This window comes from Carlito syrichta, unplaced genomic scaffold (assembly GCF_000164805.1).
Source record: "Carlito syrichta isolate Samal-C Ts95f unplaced genomic scaffold, Tarsius_syrichta-2.0.1 Scaffold305239, whole genome shotgun sequence".
NCBI classification, from domain to species: Eukaryota; Metazoa; Chordata; class Mammalia; order Primates; family Tarsiidae; genus Carlito; species Carlito syrichta.
Window position 1 is genome coordinate 964686 of NW_007249335.1, and position 23188 is coordinate 987873.

General features: G+C 35.4%; 1 protein-coding gene across 1 annotated transcript in view; it reads left to right on the plus strand.

Moving 5' to 3' along the window:
- Nucleotides 1-23188, plus strand: part of ARHGAP15 (Rho GTPase activating protein 15) — a 424379-nt gene that overhangs the window by 293849 nt on the left and 107342 nt on the right. Inside the window, exons 7-8 of the mRNA XM_008061399.2 lie at nucleotides 19396-19494; nucleotides 20741-20873. Coding sequence (XP_008059590.1) covers nucleotides 19396-19494; nucleotides 20741-20873 — 232 coding nt within the window. The remainder of the gene's footprint in view (nucleotides 1-19395; nucleotides 19495-20740; nucleotides 20874-23188) is intronic.

Genomic DNA, 23188 nt, shown 5'->3' on the forward strand with positions numbered 1-23188 from the left:
GGATGGAGTTGGACACCATCATACTAAGTGAAGTATCACAGAAACAAAGAACTGAATTACATATGTTCTCATTCATAAGTGGGCCCTAATCACTAGTCACAGTAGCACAAGGGAGGGATTGGCAGTCGCTGGGCACTGCTACAGAAGGGAGGGAGTGAGGAGAGTGGGGAGTACATGACAACACAAAGCATACCTACCTGGTCTACCACCAGGAGGAGTGAGGACCAATTAGAAGCCCAAACTTCACATGCATGCAGCCTACTTATGTAGTTAACCCTTACTTGTGTCCCACATCTCTGTAATACAATTTAAAAATAAAAATAATAAAAAGATTTTTAAAAGAAAAAAGAAACAATGGCATGCAAATGTGGAAATCACTGTATATTTGTTGGTACCATATAAAGAAATATCTTGAAGGCACCTGGGAAGTAACTAAGTGAAAGAAGAATTGGACCCAGGAAGAGCCACTTAAATAGCAAAGAAATAGCAAAGAAAACTGAGAAGGAGTTAAGGAATTAAGAGAGATCCAGGAAAAGAGATTGTCATATGAGAGAGTTAACTCACTTATAGCTATTGAGAAATCAGATAAGATAAAGATAATCGCTGGGCGAGGTGACTCAAACCTGTAAATCCCAGCACTTTGGGAGGCCCAGGTGAGAGGATTGTCAGAACCCAGGGATTTGAGACCAGCCAGGGCATCTTGGCAAGACCTCAACTCTACAATAAATCAAAAACTTATGAGCCCGCGGGTTCTGGACCCGCCTGAGCAGCGAGACTTCATCTCTACAATAAATCAAAAAAATCAGCCGGGCATGGTAGCGCATGCCTATAATTCCGGCTACTTGGAAGGCTGAGGGGGAAGGATCGCCGGAGCCCAGCAGGTCGAGGCTGCGGTGGCCGGGAGCGGCCACTGCACTCCAGTCTGGGCGACAGAGTGAGACTCCGACTCAAAAACAAAAAACAAACAAACAAACAAAAACTTAGCTGGGTATGATAGTGTGTGCCTGTAGTTCCAACTACTTGGAAAGCTGAGGCAGAGTATCGCCTGAGTTCAGCAGGTTGAGGCTGCGGTGGCCGTGAGCGTGTCACTGCGCTCCAGCCTGGGTGACAGTGTGAGACTCCAACTCAAAAAAAAGGGGGATAACTATAATGGAGCAAAAACTGCATTTACTGTAAAGTAAATGTTTAAATAAATATTTTCGCACTCCTCTTTTTTTGTTGTTTTTCGAGTTGGAGTCCCACTGTCGCCCAGACTGGAATGCATAGGCCACTCCCGGCCACCGCAGCCTCGACCTGCTGGGCTCCGGCGATCCTTCCACCTCAGTCTTCCGAGTAGCCGGAATTACAGGCATGCACTACCATGCCCGGCTGATTTTTTTAATTATTGTAAAGATGAGGTCTCGCTGCCCAGGCGGGTCTCGAACCCGCAGGCTCAGGCAATCCACTCACCTCAGCCTCCCAAGGGCGCGGGATTACAGGTGGAGCCACCGAGCCCGGCTCGCACTCCTCATTTTGCTCTGGATTCTCTACAGAATCCAGGTGAGAATCTAAGGTGAGACTGAAGCTCCAGATACAAGTGACTAGTGCAAGACTCAAGCTTGTGAATGACGGGCACAGATGTTATCCGCAGAGCCACATGTTTCTACTTCCCCAACACTATCTCAAACTATACTGTATCTTTTGTGTTCTGTATCTGTACTGTGAAGTTACAGGTTCTCATTTTGTTAGACATTATTAAGATATAAAAGAAATTAAGGTCATACTCTAAAAATTGAGAATGGGACTTGATATATCAAAATGATCTAAATATTACATGACTACTTAAAGGGTTGTTTATGAAAAATAACTTGAGAAACAGATATTTGGAGAAAGGTAGAAACCTGAATCCACAATTAGATGAAAGTTTTTGAAGGTGCTGATGGCATGGGTTTTTATCTGCCATGATCTTTAGAACAAGAAATTCAGATTAATAGACATGATACATTTTGGGGGATGACAGTTCTGGTTTTTATCATCAGAAAATTAGCATTGCTTTGAATTAGATTGCTCTAGTAGCATCTGTTAGCTTAGCGTCATTTATAGGGACTGTGTCTTGTGGGATATGCATGCCAGAGGCCAGATGATAGGAACAGGAGAAGAGAAATAGTAGCCTCCTTGGGTCATCAGGACAGCAACAGCCAGCCTTGTGCTAAATGATGCAGAAGAACAAAATGGCTCTCCTTGTTATGAGCCTTTCCTTTCTTTGGAAGCATAGTCTCTCTTTTGCTCTAAGATACATATTGCCCTCAAGTTTTTCTCCATACCTCTACCAAAATTCTGTTTCAAATACCTAGGGATAAGTGAGTCTGTATGAATACAATATGTCTACTACAAGATATAACCAAAACCTTAAAATAGTGAGACATACTTATTTTCTCAAGAGGAAGTCTTGCTATTTGCAGATTTTTCACTCTTCACAAATTAGTGTAGAATTAATATACAATCTCATCAAAATTCTGGAGGAAGAAAAGCTATATTTAAAGATCATTTGAAAGATTTTGAGTCTTTAAAAATATTTCTAAGAATTAAACTACAGATTGGAAATAAGAATAAATATATATATTAGATAAAAATATAAATATAACTTGAAGCAATCACAAATGAACAATATCTAAAGTTTACATTTTAAAATTAAAACTAATATATCTATGTATAAATACAGTTGATCCTTGAACAACATGGGTTTGAATTGTGCTGGCCCATTTATATGAGGAATTTCTTATCTCAAGAAATACAGTCAGTTCTTCATATGCTCAGGGTCCACATTTGTAACAAAATGCTGATAGAAAATACAGTATTTGTGGAATGGGAAATCCACAAACATGGAGGTCTGACTTTTCCTATCCCAGGGTTCTGTAGAGCAGACTATGGGACTTGAGCATACATGGATTTTTGTAGCTACAAGGGTACTGGAAACAATCCCCATCGGATACCAAGAAATAATAATTTCATTAAAAGTGTCACTCAAAATAAATTAGGAAAAATATATGGCAATTGTCACCAAGGTTAAATAAACTTACTAAAGTCCTCATTCTAGTAAAATACTTAATAAAACCCTGAAAAATACTAAAATTGAAATATACAAAAGAACATTAGCAACAAGTTCTAAGGTGAAAGTTTGCATTTATAAAATAAATGCAAACTTAACAAAATTACATATTTCTTACAAAATTTGTAAAGTATATAATGTATTACTTAAAAGAAAATATGACTTGAAATGGGCTCACTTTTAAATTTTGGTGAGATAATACAACTTGGAATAATCTTTCTAGGAAATAATTATTAATATACTTCAGGAGTCTCTCAAAATTGTATTATTTAACTAGTCATTCTTTCTCTAAGAATCTCTTCTAAGAAAAAAAAATCAGAAATTTTAACAAAATGTCATGTTTTTGCAATGTGGCCTCATTTATTTTGACAAAAATTGGAAATAACTAAATTGTGGAAAATAGGAAAATAGCTAAGTATATTATAGTAAATCTTCATAAGAGAATGTTACAAAATGATTAAGCTGATGATATCAAAGAATACCATGAACAAATCTTCCTGATATCATGTTTAAAAATGCAAATAAGATACAATATTTCAATTTAATATTACCTATGTCTGACCTATATATGACCATAGAATCTCCAAAAAAAATTCACTGAAGTCAAACGCAGCCTCTCACAACAACACTAGCTGGTTCTCTGAGGCCCGTGGGCTCCTCAAATACTTACCTAGCAGGGGAATCCTGTACTACAAGAGGCCCGCCCTCCAAAAGATAATTCCAGTTTGTTTTGGGTTTTTTTTTTGCATATGTGTGTATGTGTGTGCATATATATATAGACATTCATCTAGAAGAAAATATTGAGAGGGCTATCTTTGGGTCATGTAATTAGAGATGGTTTTGATTTTAATTTTATATATTTCTGGTTTGCATATTTTTAAGTGTTTATGTATGTATTTATAATCAGAAATAGTTTGTTTTAATATATTTTCTTAAGAAAAGTAATATTATACCAATAATTGAACAAATAACTATAGGAAAATAGTATCCCTCCCTTTAACTGTCTAAAAGGCTTTATCTAAAGGAACAGCATAATTAAAATTCCAGACCTTAAACAGCAGGTTCAGGGAATTGGTTTATCATCCAAAGAGGCTTCTTAACGCTCCTAGAATCACACTACATGGCAATTGACAGTCCTGCCAATATAAGTTTTAAGGTCAGGTCAGCATATGGATACTGAAGTCTCACTTACAGGAAATGTGGGAAAATGCATTCACCAGTATGTAAGGAGATTGCCCAAGTTTCTCAAATTCAATGGCAGTTTTAGAATATAGCAATGTTAATGGGCTAGGGAGAAGAAACTCAATGTACTCATTTTTTGAGCCTGAAAATTTTGGAAAATTATGACATGGGGAAATAGAGGAAACAACAGAAGGTGGAAAATAAAAGAAGGCAATCTCAGAGCAGCAATCATTCTGAATTGTAGTCTTGTCAAAGATGGCATGGAAGAATCAGGATATCTGGGGAAAAGTTTGTTGTATCTGAGATACACCAGCTCTGTTTTACCGGCTATGTGCCATTGTATCATCTGGGTTACATTACAAGAACATTCTACTTCTCACAAAGCATAAGTCTCTGGTAATTTTGATGCAGGAAGGATGAGCAAGTTTTACTATATTTAATTATCAGAGTGTTCTCTGAAAGCCTTGAAGTAGCTGGAGCCTCCGCCATAATTTACCAAGAAGCTTTTAGAGTCTACTTTCAAATCTTGCATTGTGGGCTCTGTGACTTTTTGTGATTTTGCTCAAGATATCCTAGCAGGTATCTGCCTGACATCATGGGAGCATAAGGGCATCTGCTGATGGCAAGGAGTAGACCGTGGAGTCATATTCTCCGATAATGTTTACTCCACATCTGTGATTTGTGTCCTACAAGACTCTTGGGACTTAAACCACATGTGCTATATTTGCATTAATGGGAACTTGAGAAGGAGAGGCCATAACACTATTAAAATGTTTAGTTTTCACTCCCATCACACAGACACATGCTAATAACTACTCCCAGACCTTGTATCATGGTGCTGCAGGATACAACATGGAGTGCACTCATTGTTTCTATACAAGGAACTTAAAAACAAATAGCTGCCATCTCTGCCTCTGATAGTTTGCCAGGCTTTTAACTTCTTTGGTTTTTCTCTCATCAGATCATGGTGAGGTATCTCAAATGTATTCCAAACAGCACATTACCAAAAGTCTTTGTTTCTTCTTTTATAAAGAAACTCTTGCTTTAAGGTATATTTAGAAACCCAGAGTCTAAGCCAAATTCCAGAAAACCACATCCTAATTCTACTTTCAAATGGGAGGAGATAACTTAGTGCAGAATCCCCACACTCAGGATTATTGATCACCCAGGCATAATAGTCAAAATGTGACAAATATTCTGGAAGCTGCCGTAGGTTTAAATATCAACTCTTAAATTATATATGAGGGCATTTTGAATAATATTTTAAATGGGGTGGGGTGCAATAGATGGGGGAAGAAGAAGAAGGAGAAGGATGGAAAAGGGGGGGGCGAAGGAAAGAAGAAAAGAAACAAAGAGAGAAGAGATTAGCACCAAGGAGCAGTCCTTGAAGATAGCATCTTCAGTACTCTCTAGGCCAGTGTTTTCAGTCGCAGTCAAGATACTACAGTAGGTCACAAAATCAGTTTAGTGAGTTGAACCAGCATTTTTTAGTGAAATCAAACAAAGAAAGAATAAACTAGAATAGAATAGACTTCATCAGAATAGACTTTATTACATACAGCAAGGGGAAATATTATTTTATGAAACCTGTGTTTTAATTATATAATATGTCATATATAAATGCATATATATACACATACTATATATATAGAATATATATTGAATAAAAGATGAATGAATTGATAGGTAGATACACAGACTGATAGAAGATAGATAGTTAGATAGATAGAAAGAATTGTATGAGAGAGAAAGAGAGAAGAGAGAGAAAGAGAGAAGCGAGAGAAAGAGAAAAGCAAGAGAAAGAGAGAGGTAAAGCTACTGATTGGCAATGTAAATATATTTATCAGTGTGGATTATGGCCAAAAAAGATTTGAAACCCATGGCTAAATTATACTTCCAGGGCAGTGACTTCTTTAAGTTTGGAATAAATTCTTCCTTTAGTGCCTCCTCCACCTGCTTTCAGGTATATTCACAAACTGCATATAAATGTAGTCTAATTAAATCTGACTTTTTAAGAAAACATTGTGGATGAAATGCACTACAATACGGATCTGATGCTGTAAACCATTTATCAAGGGTAGCAGATTATAAATCCGACACTGGTTTCCATAATGAAAAAATGTTCTCCTTAATGTCCTACTCCTCAGCCTCCTACAGAACAATAAATTGCATAGTAATTTATAGTTATCTTCAGAAATTGGAGGAGCAATTTACTGCATTGATGATCTTTAGATATCATTTATTCAGGAATTGGGATTATTGCATGGAATCAGGAATAACCCAGTTAATGGTAATAGAACCATCTTGATGAAGCAGGCTAAATATATATAATATAGAAAGAGAGAGTAGGGAAAACTATGGAAAAGTTCAAGCTGATACTATTGGAAAGTGTATCTTCTAGACAGAATACAGAATCCAAAATATAAGATGACAGACAGAACTCATTCCAGGCTGTTAGATTTAGGGTGTGAGTGCCAACCAGAAATAACAAGAATATTTTAAAAGTCATTGGATGATCGCTGAATACACTGGCATGACTCATTTTCAGATATGCTTGTAACCATGCTACTTTGAATGCAGGTATGGATTATTCTTTGCATGTGTAACAATTCAGACTAATAAGGCAGATAAGAGGTGGATTTAAATAACTGGAATGGGATACAGTGAGAATCAGTGAGATGCTCCACAGAGCCCCACTTCTCAAAAAGGGGTCAGCAAAAGGATTCCACCAGTTGAGAGGGTCTGGTACACTAGATAAACCACTAGAATAAAAACTACAAGCCAAGAAACAAGAAGAGGATTCAACTACAGAACTGAACTTTGGTGAAGACAAGAACTTTCAGGGACTGAGAACATGTCAACTCAACTTGGGGTGACTTAAAGATCTTAATTCAAATGCTAAGTATCTCAAAAGCCTGGCAATTAAAATCAAAGACAGAGAAGCAAGCTGCCTGAGCTGTGTGAAAAGGAAGGCAAAAAGACAAGGAACCAGAAAGAGCCTTAGAAAGCCCAGGGACCATGGAAGAGTCATTCTTCATCAGACAGCAGTGGGGTATCATCTTTTCAGATGGATAAATTGGTACAACTGTAGAAAACAGTGCTATGTTGATGGGGAAGTTTCAACACAGAGCCAGCTTTTAGAGGACGTCTCCCCAACTCTGACACTGTGGAATAGCTCTACTGATGCATCCGTTCATGGACTGAACGTTGTTTTCTTTTTGCCTTACATACTAAATGAAACCTTTATTTTCTAAATCTCAAGCCTTTTTATTATGTGAAAAACACAACTCTTTAGTATTAATGTGAGCCAGCTGAGCTATCATTCATTCTACTTTCCTTTACTGAGAGCTTCTAGCTAAGTGCGAGGTCGTGGAGTATTTGTGGTCAGGTGTGTAAAGTGAAATACTAAATACATACAATAGTGAGATGCACACCATGATTAAATAAGTACACATTGTTGGTTTATCATGAGGATAAAAGATATTTATTCAATGACTTTTAAGTGGCAGGTGACAGATATGGGTTTGAGTAGACCAGCTTTTCATGATCTAGAGAAGTAGGCTCCAGTACAGCATAACTTTCAGATCACCTGTGGAGCTCTGTAAACATGCAGACTACTAGGCTTCGTTCCTGGGATCTGACTCTTTAGGTCCCAGTGAGCATGAGACTCAGATTTATAAAGATCTCCAAGGACAAAGTGGTATCAGTCAAATTGGGAGTTCACAAATGGTTGGATGTGGCGAATAGATTGTAAGTACATCAGCTGGTAGTAAAGAGATCACACCAGAAGTAATATTGGTCTGAATTGTAACAGATACCAAGAGAGATGCCTGAAGTAGAGATGCAAATTAAGGATTAATTCATTTGTAAACCTACTTTAAAAAAGGGAAATGGTAATATCATTCCAGATGATTCTAAGGGAGAAGAATCATACTTACAAGAGAATGCTGAGTAACACCTCCATTTAAGAGATGAATGACAAGAAAGAGCTGACAAAGAGGACTTAGGAATGGCTTCTTAATGTCCTTAGAGATGGCATATTCTCTTTCCTCGGAATCTGTCTACAAGTTGTTTTTGTCACCTGTGTTGTCCTCTTTCCCTTCTTTTTCTTCTACTAAATATTATCTGTCCCTTTAAGGACCTTCTCCAACATTCTTCCCTGAGTACTCCCGTATACCCTCAAAGAAACTTTGGGTTTTTCCATAACGTATTATGTGTCCCATCTTGAATCATGATTTAATTGTTGTTTTTAATTATTTTCCCATGCTGGTCTTGTATATCACACCAGATTATAAACTTCTTAAAAGCAAAGGTCACTGCTGACTTTTTCTGGTAAACCTCACAGTTCCTAGAATTGGACACATTATAGGTATTCTCTAGATGCCTAAAGATCAATAGTTGCCCAGTAACTCCCCAGTGTTGTGTGTGATAACTAGCATTCCACGTGTCCTAATATACACAAAGAAGACCTGTTTACCTATTGTCTTGAGGTATTATTAGTGCCTCTTGTGTCTTCAAAATTGTCACAGTTTGAACAACAAATTATATAGTCATCCAACTGATAGTGCAACAAATATATTTTTTAAAATTCTAGCATTTTTAAGTGATGCTATTTCCAATCCAAGTATCAGTGCATTTTGAAGAGTAAGGATTGTTAAGGTATATTTGCACACATTTAGCATAGAGTGATATGTCATTCCAGATGTCACCACTATTAGGTGGATGACCTGATGCTCAACTGACAGATGTCATTGTCATGTAGTCATAGGTGATTTATTTCTTTAAAAATATCATTACATTATATCTCTCTCTCTGTCTGTAATATAGATGTATGTATATAATATATAATTATCACTATATATGTGATATATTATATATGTGTTATATATATTACAAACCACTAGCTATAGTTTTAGAAATATCAGATGATTTTTTTCATGTTTATTTTAAATAAAAATATTTTGAATAAACAGTTAAGGATTTCCCCAATAGGCAGAATTATAATTTTTGCACATTTTCAGGGAAAATTTTTCAACATTTTCCATTTATTTAAGTCTACAATTTGTGGAAAAGATAAATTTCCCCTCATTCATGAACATCCTAATTACACGATAGTTAATCTATCATTCTTGATGAATGGTGATGCTATTCTATAGAGAGCAAAATCTAAATTGTCTAGCTCTTGGTTAGACACAACTTAAAATTATGGGGACCCAAAAGTAAACTTTTACTATAGTATTATTTGTACTTCTTGAATTGTGTAGCTTGGATTCCATACAATGAAAATTCTACTAGTTGATCCCCAAATCCCCACCTAATATTCATTCCTTTCCTTTGCCCAGACCATGTAACTAAACAGTGGAGGAGAAAATAGAGACCATTGTTTCTTGTGAAACTCTGGAAGGACCGATCCCAGTTCCATCATTTCCCAGGACAAAGTGCCATTAATCCTATGGGAAGAGTTCATGTGTGCCTGGGCTAATCTGTGTTTACTAGTACACTACAGAGGTGCTCTGTTTATGTCTGGGAAGATAGTTATAAATCACACTTCTTCAGATCGTAAATACACATTTATCTTTAGAATATATCACCAACTGAGTCATTTTGATGTAAATATTGCACCTCTTAAATATAATGATGATAATAGCGGCTGTGAAACCACAGAATTTGCTCAAGTGCTCCCTTTTCAGTAACTGAAAATATTTAAATCACAGAAGCTTTAGCATCCTCTGGGGAGTGGCAGACAGACGTGTCAATAGAGTGGGACCTACAGAAGTTGTGACTATTTTCTGTGAGTAATGAATAAGACAGACTCTCTCACTGGCTTCTGTAAGGGAATTACAGTGTGTTTCGGTTGGTATGTTCTGGCTATTCTGCAATTAGTAGCCCACGTGACTGACTCAGGGGCCACAAATCCTTCGCTCCATCAGCTCTGTTATCTCATAGAAAGGGCTATATTGTAGAGTGTTGGAAACAACACAAGGTGGGCACACATCTGCAGGTTTCCTCATTCAGTCAGAAGACCTACTGGAGTCATCCAGCTTCCTGAGATTGGCAAAGAGACAAACTTTTGTAGCAGGTTCCCAAGATCCTGAATAATCTATGTTGTTGTGGCAATGCCATTCCTTATTTGTTGGCATCCTTGTCTGGAAACTGTCCTTTTTGGCTATAATTTTACTTGAAGATTAAAGCACAGATTTTTATATGTATCTTCTGTTCTCTGAATGTAAAAAAATAAAATAAAATAGAATACACCTACATTCACTTCTAAGTGGCATTATTGTAATTCAGCAGATTTTTGTTTTTCACTAAAACCTGGAGTTGGATTGTCTTGAGCCGGAAGGCATTCAAAGCTGCTGTTTTTCACTTAGCTATATTTCTCTATAAGCATCTAATTGTTTCAAAAAGTGAGGTACAGTATGTGAAAACCTGAATCTAATGCAAATAAGTCTGTACAGCACTAAAGCTAACAGGTGTTCTCATTAATGTAAGTAGACATGGAACAATTCTTGAATGTTTTATAAACACTCATATTCATGGCCAAGTATGTTACAGTAGCATAGATACTTACATACTGCAACATCTTTTATTCTTGTTGTGCACTTTCAGTGCTTATTAGCAGGAGACATGTGTGAGTAATAAACTAGTGGCAATAGTACCTGCTTTTGCTTGAGTCACTCTATCTTAAAATTTGCCAATACTCCTAAATAAAGGTATTAGCAACATAATTACTGCCACCTCCTCTCGTAGATTGCTTGTTTATTAATGTTAATAGTGCTTTAGTAAAATTAACGGCTACAATGTTGATGAGCAATGAACATCTTTACATCACTGAGGTTTTTTTGAAGATTTGACCCATTAACCTAAGGATTAGCTCTGAAAAATCTTGAACTCGTATCCATTTTCCCATGCAATCAATTCCTAATTACAAAGGCCGTGCATAGGGTGTGATTCTTGGATAATCTAGTATAGATTATTCCTATAAAACACTTGAGTGGCTTTGGAATATAATCAAGAACATTCTATTTTAGGAATATGCAAGAAATGATTCTTGGTGCTTCCTGGCCCCTCCAGGTTTAATCTTGTTATTTGAAGTCTAGAACTTGTTGACTGATGGGAAAATACAGTTTTCAGACTGCTATTATCAATCTTCAAAATAGCTTGACTACTCTATTCTGATTTTAAAAACTGTTATCAGTAGATGTCAAAATTACATTACTTACATTACCTGAAACAGTGTGGTTGTATTGCAGCCTTCAAAATTTTATTGCCATAGAGAATTAGTTAAATATATTATAGCATATCAAACAATGGAATATTATGCATTAACTGAAATGAACTAGGTAAATAAGGCTTAACTATTTCCTTTTGTGTTGGTTGTTCAGACATCCATGTAAACAATTGCCATTGGTCTTGGAGTCTTGTGGTGGGAACAGAAAGATCAACAGCACAAACAATGCATTGTAATATAGATCAGTTTGTGCTGTGACAAAGGAGATGTGAGATCATGAGAGCATATAGGGGAACACCTATTTCAGAGAAGCCTTTACTGAAAAGGTGACTTCTAAATTAATTTGAAAGATATGACAGAGGAAGTCAGAGATGTCTGGGCAACAGGAGCAACCTGCTCTAAGGAAAGAAATGAGAATTAGTATGGGACAGCTGGGGAACCAAAAATATTTCAGTATGACTGGGTTGCAGAGATGCAGAAGAAAATGCAGAGCAGGGGAACTGCAGAGTGGTTAGGTGCCAGAGCTCACAGGATCTGGCAGGCCATATTAAAGAGTTTGCACGACACTGCAGCAGCTGTGGGGAACCTCAGAATGATATCAAGCTGAGGAATGGGATGATCAGATCCAAGTTTCAGAGAGATCATTTTAGCTGCAATGTGGAGTATGGACTGGAAGGGAAAACATGAATGAGACGGTGGAGAGAGCAAAGGATATTACAACTCCTCATGGAAGAAGATGGTAGTATAGAGTTGAAAGCATTGAAAAATTCATAACAGTATATAGGATATTGTCATTAAATATAAGCACACATGTAATGTTTACTCACAGGTCAAAACAATATGAACAAAGAAAACAATCCAGTATATCTTGGGGTAAGAGGGAGTCTTGTATTTATGTTGCACTTTTGAATTTGTTAAAAATGCTTAATTGAGCATTATTTAAATAATGACAATAATAATAACATCATTCCAGTAAAAGCATTATGGGGCAACAGATTCCTAAGCCATGTGACTAGATGAGTAATTGAGCACAGTGAATATGACTCAGGCTAGAAGCTCATCTGTGGTTGGCAGGGAGTGACTGACTGGTGGTGACAAGTCCCAGGATGATTTGTTTATCTGAAGACAATGACTCCCCAACCCAAGTTTAAAAATTAAGAGCAATAAAAGTCTAAACTGATATCTTTATTCAACAACTGCTTCAATTAGTCACTTTTTCAGTCGTTTTTCATATGAGCACCACAGGCAAAAGTTTTGGTGTTGCTGCTACAAAACTGTGGAAACTGCTAAACTACTAATTACTTGGATAGTATTCTTTCATGAATATTGAGAAGACTTGTTTCTCAGCACTTAAAATATTTTAACACTGATAAGAGATGAACATGAGTTTTTGTTTACTTGTTTGTTTGAAATAAATGTTTACATTTAGATATTTTATTAATAAACAGTAAAGTCGAATAGACAAGTTATATAGGGTGTGAATGTTCATTACAGGGCCAATTTTATTATGCAGAACAAATCTCTGTTGTAAGAATGCATGGACCAAATTACTTGGGTGTCAAAAGTACAGCTCAATTTCAATTAAAAAGCATTGTTTTTTGAAAGGTTGGCCTTAAACCTTAGATTTCGGAATGCACTTGAGATTTGTCGTGTATGTAGCCCAACATTTGTTTACTTTCCATTAAATAAGAAATTGCTTACATGGGCAGGTTATTTTGATATGATGACACCACTGAGGGTTACAATAAATGTACATGCAAATCAATCAACCCCAAACACATTGAAAACATATCCAATAAACATCTGGAAACTAATGAACGCACATTTGTTAACACAGGGGGAGTTGTGGAAATGCAAGAACCATTGGTGGCCTGGCTTATTTAGTAGCATGTGGATTTAGGAACATTTCACAGAGTCAGAAGAAACGGGGTAATTATAACATAAGATTCAACATCTTTAGATATGTAGAACATTTTCCGTTGCTTAAAACAAATATTCCCTAAGAAAGTATAAAACATTTTTCTGACTTGCAAAGTTTTTGCAGTCTATCATTTAAATTACTTAAATAAAGGGAGCTTTACTGCTCCCCGAAGCTGAGAATATAACACCCTCCATGCATATTAGCTTGATCTTCTTGACAGACCAGAAAAGTGTTTGTGTGTGCCAATTAAAACAAAAATGGATCCCTAGTGGCTTGTTCCTCACACAACTTCTGAAGACTGCTATCATTGTTTGCTAGGGTAACCCTGGATAAGGCTGCTATCCAAAGTAAACAAACTTTTCAAAACTTTCATGACAGATGGGGATTACAAATGCATTTTAATAAGAGAGTTGCCAAAGCAACTTTTATTTTTTGTAATCAGTATATATTTACTTAACATCTAGCAACATTGGGAAAACAAGACAGATACTTTCTCACAAAATGCTTTAACAAGTAACATTTTTGGAAAGACAAATTGAAGACCTTTTACTTCTAACTGATATTTTATCCTTAGTTTTATGTTAACTTTGCTCAACATGTTAAGGAAAATGTTAGGAGTTACTTAAACCAGACTGTAATTTGAGATAGACGTTCAACCTGATAATGTAATTTATTTGGTGGTCATAAACACCTTTGAGACAAAGTAATTTAACTATTTGTATAACCATGACAACTTCATTTGATCAGCTATATTAAATATGGAGTGTGATGCAAGAATAAAAAAATGTGATTCAGGGGGGTTTAGGCATTAGTGCTTCAATTTTATGTCTTGATAGCTCCCTTTGATGCAGCCAAAGTATATATCTATGTTTTACGCTGGCAGTATTCAATAAAGATATGGCCAAAATTAATATCACAAAAATAATTCATATTTACTTCAAATAAATTTAGTGTATTTTGACATAACTTTTATTACTTAATTTAATTTGAATATAATAATTTCATCATGAAGTCCAAAGTGTTTCTAAATATAATAGCAATTAATTCCATTCCTTTTATCTACTATTTCTAAAACCATTGTAAGCATATTATTTAACATGTTTTAGGGCTTTTTAGATATTTGGTATATTTTATTATACATTTTCTATGCACAGTTACAGCTTCATTAAGATGGATTAACTCCTCCTTAGGTTCTTAGTCAAAGACTGATTCTAAGCAAAATGTGAAAGATATTTGTTCATGTGTAGGATTGCTTTAGTCCTTTTTAGGATTTGAAGGAGCTTTTGGATGCCCCAGTTCTGTCTTCGATATGTTTTTTCGTAGTGAGAGAGTAGTTGTTTGTAAAAAGAAAAAAAAAATCCCTGTAAGGATTTTGCATGATTGTTTAAAATTGGGCTATTTTTAGCCTAAAGTAACAAGCAACTTTGTCTAAAGTCGTTATTCAAAATTTCACAACTGAAACCAGATCATCGTGGCCCTTTCTCCGTTCACACACACAGTCCTTGACTGTATATGAATGTTTGCTGAGAACTAGTGAACTAGAAATCAAGATCTTTGTAATCTCTTAATTCTATCATTTAAAATGATGCCAATTTGATAGAATGGCATTCTCATTTTCCTCATTTGCTTCATTTTCTTCATTTGCAAAATTACTTTATGATAGTGGAGGGAAGCTGCATTTGGAGAATGTTTATTATGTGCTTTGAGATCATTAAAGCTGATATCACTTTGCATACCAAGTGGTAGTATTCATATCTTTAATATGCTAAAGTTCTGATACAATCAACCTTTAAAGAATAACATATCATGACCACCAGTTTATGCATAATTTCATGATGTAAATGTGCCTGCAGTAATTACTCCCTCCTCTAAAATCTTGACATGAGCATCGTGTGTGCCACTCACATTGGGACTTCATATAAGCCATTTTCTATTGTTATTTATCTTTATATGCATATGTCCTATTTATTCAAACAGATTGCAAGTTCTTGAGGGTGGGGGTTGTGTATCTCTGGCTTCTAGCAATGTGCCTTGTACTTAATGGACGCTTAATCAGTCATCGTTAATGATTAGGAGATGTTCTGTCATGAATGCATCCTCTCTAGTTTTTTGAACACAGAATTACTTGTGAGATTTATTCTGCAACTAGAAGGGTGGTACTATCAAAGAGAGGGGAGCAAAATATCACTCATCATCTCTTGCATCCCATGTACATTTGAAGTCAACTGGAAAGGAGAACGCTGACAATATTTAATCACCAAATATGTTTTGTTGTTGAGGTATCTATCTATAGCATAAAGTTATCCATTAACCATTATCATTTTGTATAGTCGTTATTTATAAAAAACTGGCAATAACTAAAGTACACACAATACTCTGTGTAGCTAAGAATAGTGTTGATCCTTTGTTATCTTTATGTTTTCCAAATTCTTCACAATTAATTATTTTTCTTATAATCAGAAAACAGTGAAGTTCTACAAAAGTTTTGTTTCTATTCTAATAAACAGAAATATGGACATATTTAGAAGTGTAAATGCCATTTTACATATTAATTTTTAATTTACACTAAAGTCTCACACAATAAAATCTTACCGCTAGAATGAATATTGATGAGGTTGATACTGACAAGTCCATTACTTAAATCATCATAAGCACTACTTCTTAAAACTCTTTTAAAAAATTTTAAATTAGCGTAAAAATCCTCCATTTAATTAAAACCTCAAAAACAATTTTTTTCCCTCTTCATCACTTATCAGTGAAGTTTGGAGCTCGCCCCCATCTTCAGAGGAACCACAACAAAAACACAGATGAGTCCAAGCCCAATTGAAAAATACTGTCAAATTAATACCAAAAAGCCTTAAGAAATGTCCACCCTGCATATTGCTCAGTGGACAGGCTTCTATAACGTCCTGGGCATAAATCGGTTGCCAGCAAAAATTCAGGTGCACACTTATGTACTATGAAAAAGTTTGAGGCACATTTCCCCAAATGGATACTTGAAGATATGTATTATTGACAAAGGTAGCAAACTTCACTAATGCTGCTTTTGTCCCCTGATATATCCCTTCAAAATATGACCTGGTGGTGATGAAAGAGACATTTGCCTAAAACAGGTTTCTAAGCAAGATGGAGACCAGCAGCTCTTATCTAAACCTGTCAGGTTTTTTCAAGTTCCTCCTTCATCCCCTCACCACAGATTCAGTAATGGAGGCAAAACTTTATATAAGAAAGAATACTTTAGCAGGGCTTCATAGCAAAGCCTTTATGTCTGTTATTCTACATCACTTTAGATTGTCATCATGAGCTGTTCAATCAAAAGTTTTAGTCAAAGCTAGCATTCTTTACTGATGTCTTTTTTTCCCCAAAAGTGTTGAAAATCTGATTGTTCAAAGTGCAAATGCAATTCAGTAAACCATTTATTAGAAATCCTAAAGAGGTAATGTAAAAACATGAGTTGAGAAACCTGAATTAAATGGGCCTTACCGGTGAAAGATTTTGAAACTACTTTCCTGTGAGTGACTGGATTGGAGCAGAACAAAGTCAATTACTGACTGTAATTAAGAAGTGGATGCATTTAAACTGTAGAGAGCAGTAGCAGACTTCTCCAGACTGCCTAGTAACTCAAAAGATTAGTGGGAAGACAGAGGAAAGGATGTGAACTGTATCTCTCTGATAGTATGTTTTGAATGAAATGCATTCATATAGCTCTCTGATCTAGCTTCTCAAAATGAATTCGTAAATCACTGATTATGTATGATTAATGCAGTAATATATTTGGACAAAGGAACTTTGAAAATACATTTTGCTTTTGGTTGTGTTAGCAGTATAAGATCTCAGCATTGCATAGCATGCACCAAAGATGCAAATGCAATGCTGAAGTACTTATATTTTATCACTGTTTGAATTTACTAGACTGAAAACTGAACTATGTTGGCTCTCTCATAAGCCCTCTTAATATAGTAAATCTAATTATGTTTGTTTCTTATACTTTAAAAATGTTGCTTTTTTTAATAATTTTAATAATGGTTTATTTATACTGTCAGAAAATTTTATATTAGATTGTACATTGTACTTGGGCCAATTCATTTTTTTTTGTATGTTAAAAAATTGTGACATTATACAATACAATCATAATAAAAATATTTAAATTTAGATTAGGATGAAGGTAGAGGTCAAGGATATGACTAGTTTTATTGTGTTAGAAATGATCTTAGAGTTTTAGATGACTATTTCTGAGGCAACACTTTATAAAGTAAATATTTGGAACTTTAGTAAAGAACTTTGCAATGGTGTTCAGATAATTAGGCAAGCATCATCTTAGTTATCTTTTACTGCTTACATAAATCAGAGGACTATTTTGAGCAATCACAACTCTTACATGAAGTTTTATTAACAGAGAGAGAGACAGACAGACAGAAAGGGGAAAGGGGAAGGGAAAGAGAAAGGGAGAGGGTTAGGGCAAGGGAAAGGTGTGTGGGGGAGAGAGAGGGAGAGAGAGAGAGAGAGAGAGAGAGAGAGAGAGAGAGAATATTTGGCTCCAGTAATCTGTCAAATTCTTGTGTGGGTAATTAAATCCTATTATTTTTCAATCTTTCACTTCTTATAATTGTATGCACTTATGACAGTTCTTCTCCTAGTTGTAGAGACTATATTTGATAGTGGAACTCATCTCAATTAAGAATGATTGCTTTGCAGAATTGAGTAATGTTGAATCTCTATAGAGTTTTTCTGAAAATAAATGACAAATGAATATATATAGCACATGTGTAATAGAAGATGTCTTAAAAACTCCAACATCATTATTATTAAATGTTGCCATAAGAATCCTCAAAACCTTCAGAATGAGCCATTTTGGGTAATAATTGTCACTTTAATGATAGAATTATAGAGATGGCCTAAAGCATGATTTGTGATTTTCTGAACCTGTGCCACATTTCAGCATTCACCTCCTGTTTAGAACAAGTAAGGTTGAGAAGAGGTGACCAGCTTCTGATTGAGCGTTTTGAAATGTCAGTCCTCTAAACCTCTGAAGCCTCACTTGATGTGTGACAGCAGTCGGGAAATGTTCGTCTTCCTGTTGCAACAAAAAGTCAATAATACAAAGGGAAAATCTTCACAGTTCAGATAGATGGCCTATTACAAAAAGCGTGTCCACACCCACTCTCATCAAATTCTTCTCAAAGTAGTTCTTTATGTGTGAAACCAAAAGTATTGCTCTGTTTCTATAGGGTCACATCCTTCTCTCACACATCTGGGGAGAAAAAGATTCACTCTCATGAAAAATGTATAGTTACCCGCTAAACATTGCCAACTACTTAACAGTGCTGAGAGTCGGGAACCTGGATGTTCATTTGATAAATACGCTCCAGGAGAGGTTCAAATATGCAAATAAAGTCTTATTTTAATATACTCCCTTTGTGGGGAAATTGATTTTTTATCTCTTTCCTATAGATCTTTAAGGAAAGTAGAAATAGTTAAATGTTATCCATCTGAATGATCTATGGGAGTCTGAATTAGTCTTCTTGGTAAATAATCTGTTTTAGAACCCTCCATAAAAGGAAATCAAATATAGAGATACTATTAGACTTGAAAAAGACCAACAGGAAAGAACCAAAAGTGCAGAATGAATTCTGACACTTTTGGTTGCATTTTTCTGTGTGGTCTGACTTAAGTGTATACTGTCTGCCTTACGTGGAACTTCCTGGGTTATTCTTCCTTAAGTTGGAGTAATTCAGCTTTAGTCCTACCCTGAGTTAATTGTTCTATTATTGAAACAATAATGTATTTGTTATGACATAAAAAAACAGTTTCTAGAGAGCAGTTCAAAATCCTCCCAGTTCTCAGAAAAACAATTACTGGAATATGAGAAAATATTTAAGTGTATTAAACTGTGTTTTTTGAAAAAGCTATGTTTTTGTAAATGTAAAAGATCTGTCTTACATAGTTTCTTTACCTGTCGATTTTCTTTTCTAGATCACAACATTATCAGGAAATGAGTTCCTTCTACAGTCAGATATTGACTTCATCATATTGGATTGGTTCCACGCGATCAAAAATGCAATTGACAGATTGGTATGTATTTGTTTTGGCTGTTACCTTTATTAATTAAAATGTAGTCATTTAAATCTTATTACTCAGGCCTATAACACATGCCTTTAATAGAGCCTATGGACTGAGAGATATTAAGTTCTTTTAAGTTTAGGGTCCACTAAAAACCTTTTCAGCAGACAGAATTTATGGAACTGAATCATTTAATTTCTCTCTTTCAAAAATGCATTGCATTCTTTCTTTTTTTTCTGAAATAACATGAACATTCATTTACTAGAGGCTGTAAAAAGCACACAAGCGCTTAATAACTACTGAATTTTACTTTCTGTTTATGCAGTCTTTAATACATATTCTTCAAAATAAATACCAATGTATTTAAGACCTTACTCACTGTTATAATACTAGTAAGTAATAATCCTTCGTGCTGATTTTTATTATTCTTCTAGCTAAGCTAAATTGTTCTTTTCATGAAAATTACACATCTAGAACTTCATGAAATTATCCTAAATGTCACATTCAGAGTATATTTTTAGAATTATCAAATTATTTAAAGCTACTCATTTCATATGGACTCTAGGACAAACGTCTAATTTTAGGACACTAATATTTGCAAAATCTTCAGGGAAAATATTCTTAAGAGTTTTTAATATGATACACAATAGAGTAATACAAGATTGTGTGTGTTTTTATTGATATTTAATTGCAGTCTTTCATTATATCATTTTGTGACTAAAACTTTAAAAAATAAAATAACAAATTGATTTTTTTCCATCATTGGTATAGTCTCCTTAAAGATGTGTGTGTGCGCATATGCGCACACACACACACTCTCACACACACACACACACACACACACACACACACAGTTTGTTGTCTTTAAGAATAGACTCTAGTACCAGACTGCCCAATTTTGAGTTCTGGTCTATCATTTGCTACCTGTGTGGCCTGGGGCAAATTACTTATCTATTTTTGGTTCCGTTTCCTCATCTAGAAATAAGGATAATAATACCACCTCCTTCATAGAATTGCTGTAATGGTTGATTGAGTTAATGCATTTAGAATACTTGAAATAATGCACAGCATTTAGCAAATACACTATTAAATACACTATTATTACATTTGAGTATTGAGCTTAGCATTTGGCTATTCCAAAATAATTCTCTTACTTCAAACTTCCCCTTAAGTCTTCCATCAAAATAGACAGTAAAACTATATGGTGAATCCTTTCTTCATTGTAAAATTATTCAGTCTAATTGTTTGTTGTTTCCAGCCAAAGGATTCATCAAGTTGTCCATCAAGAAACCTGGAATTATTCAAAATTCAATTATCCTCCAGTACCGAATTGCTAAGTCACTATGATAGTGATATAAAAGAACAGAAACCCGAGCACAGAAAATCTTTAAGTGAGTATTTTCTTTGACTTGCTCATTTTAACTTTGTCTAAATGCAGTGCTTATGAAATATAAATGCACTGAAATGAGATTTAAGCCAAACTCATACTACTCATGGAAGATTCGTAGCCATTTCCTGGCCAGGGATTCATGCACTGGAGGGCAGTCTGGGCACTTTGCTCACATCATTGTTGGTAATGCCTTTTGTGAAAATAATTGTTCCAAGGTCATGGTCTCTGCTTACAGCAAACCTCTGAATCTCTGAGTAATAGCCATAGCATTCAGATTGGTGATTGATTTTGAGAGTGGGAAAAGTCATGCGTCTCCAAACCTTGGTATGCTGACTATTTTATTTCCATACATTAAAGATATGAGTGACCACCACAGTTGGTCTAACTTAAGCCAACAGACTGTGTAACTTTCTACATTGTCAGACCACCAGAAAGATTTAGAAATTCACTTTCCAGAGGTTGCTAAAAAAAATGTGGGATGTAAATCAGATGTTCTTCAAGGTCACATATAGTTCTAACTTCTAGAAAAGTTGAAATTGGAGTAAAAAGTATTGGTCTTCTCATTTACATGGTGATTTTGAGTTCCCTTTTAACCTTCCACCAGTTTGCGTCTTCCTCAAAAAATGAGATTGAAACGTGTCACATGTATCTTACAAAGCTGCTTTGAGTATCAGCCTCCTGAAAGAACAAGTAGATAATTTTGGAATGAGAGAAAATCAACTTCTCAAAGTCTTAAAAATTATAGTTTCTTTCTTAGATCTGCTACCTAGGTGTCCTCAATCTTATGAATCACCATATTTTTCTGCCATTTCTCTCTGACCAAAGATAACATACTTACCTACTGACTTTTTGAATTTAAAGAGAACTCGATAAATTGAGTAGAGTTGCTAATGAACATATGTATCTAGATGATTATTTGTGTATATATACATATTTGTGTGCATTCGGAAAGACATACACATACGAGGGAGGACCATAAAAACATGGAATTTAATTTTTTTTAAGTTGTGTATCTATTCTTACATGTTTAAACTTCAGTCACCTTCAAAATACTCTTCGTTTGATGCAATACACCTATCAAAATGCTTTTCCACTGATCAAAACCGTTTTTGAACTTGTCAATTTTGATGGCTTTTAGTGTTTCTTCCATTTGTTTTGTTGTTGTTGTTGTTGTTGTCATTGTTTTACCTCTTCTACATTGGCAAAATGTTTCCTTTGAGGACTTTCATCATCCAGTGGGGGAAAAAAAAAAGGCCCTTAGGTTGAGACCAGGTGAATAGGAATGGCACTGGTCACGGGGTCCGTAATATTTTTGGTCAAAAAATGCTGAACACTCAGCCGATGTAGGCAAGTGCACTCATAAATCACCTCTCATGAAGGGTGCAAGTGCTTTGAAACAATCTCCAAAAAAAATTTACTGAAGCTGAACACAGCCTCTCACAATACTAGCTGGTATACTGATGCTGATGGGTTCCTAGAACACTTACCTAGCGGGTAAAGCTGTTCTCCAAAAGTTAATTCCTTTGGGGGGGTGTCCTTTGTATATGTATATGCATGCATGCACACAAAGACTCATGTACATAAGAGAGGGAACAGGAAACCTATTTATATGTGAAGTCTTCCAAAGTTAAATTGTTGAGAACCACAAAACTATCTACTGCATATGAAATTAGTGGAAGCATCCTTTTTAAATTAAGTCATTATTCAAAGACCCATACCATAATTTTCAACATCTGCAGATGTATCTACTTAGCCAGTTATCCTAAGTTGGAGTTTGAGATTATCAATTTTAATGTCTAGAAAATGTAAGATGTGCTTGTGGAATGTTAACAAAGCCATTTTAAAAGACTTTTCTATATAAAGGTGCAGTTTAGAATAATTTCATTTACAGAATGTTTTTCTTTCATTCCTATCAATGTCCCCTTTTATTTCATATGGGTTCAGACATAGGTGAGATTTCAGATTTAGAATTCAACCATGAGTATATATTGAATGTTAAATATATAAACGTTTTATAGTAGATATAAAAGGATGTGTGCTGCAATGACTAGTAGATCTGAAATCTCAGATTTAATTGCTGGGTTGGAGGAGACCTTGACTTGCTTCTAAAGCTTAAAGCTATGGAGAAAATAATGTTTGCAAAAATGTGTCTGAGAAACATTGATGCTAATGGATTCTGTATCGAGCAGTTGCCACTTTAAAAGTTTTTTTGAGCCAGGCTCGGTGGCTCAGCCTGTAATCCCGGGCCTTTGGGAAGCTGAGGTGAGTGGATTGCCTGAGCCCGCGGGTTCGAGACTCGCCTGGGCAGGCAAGACC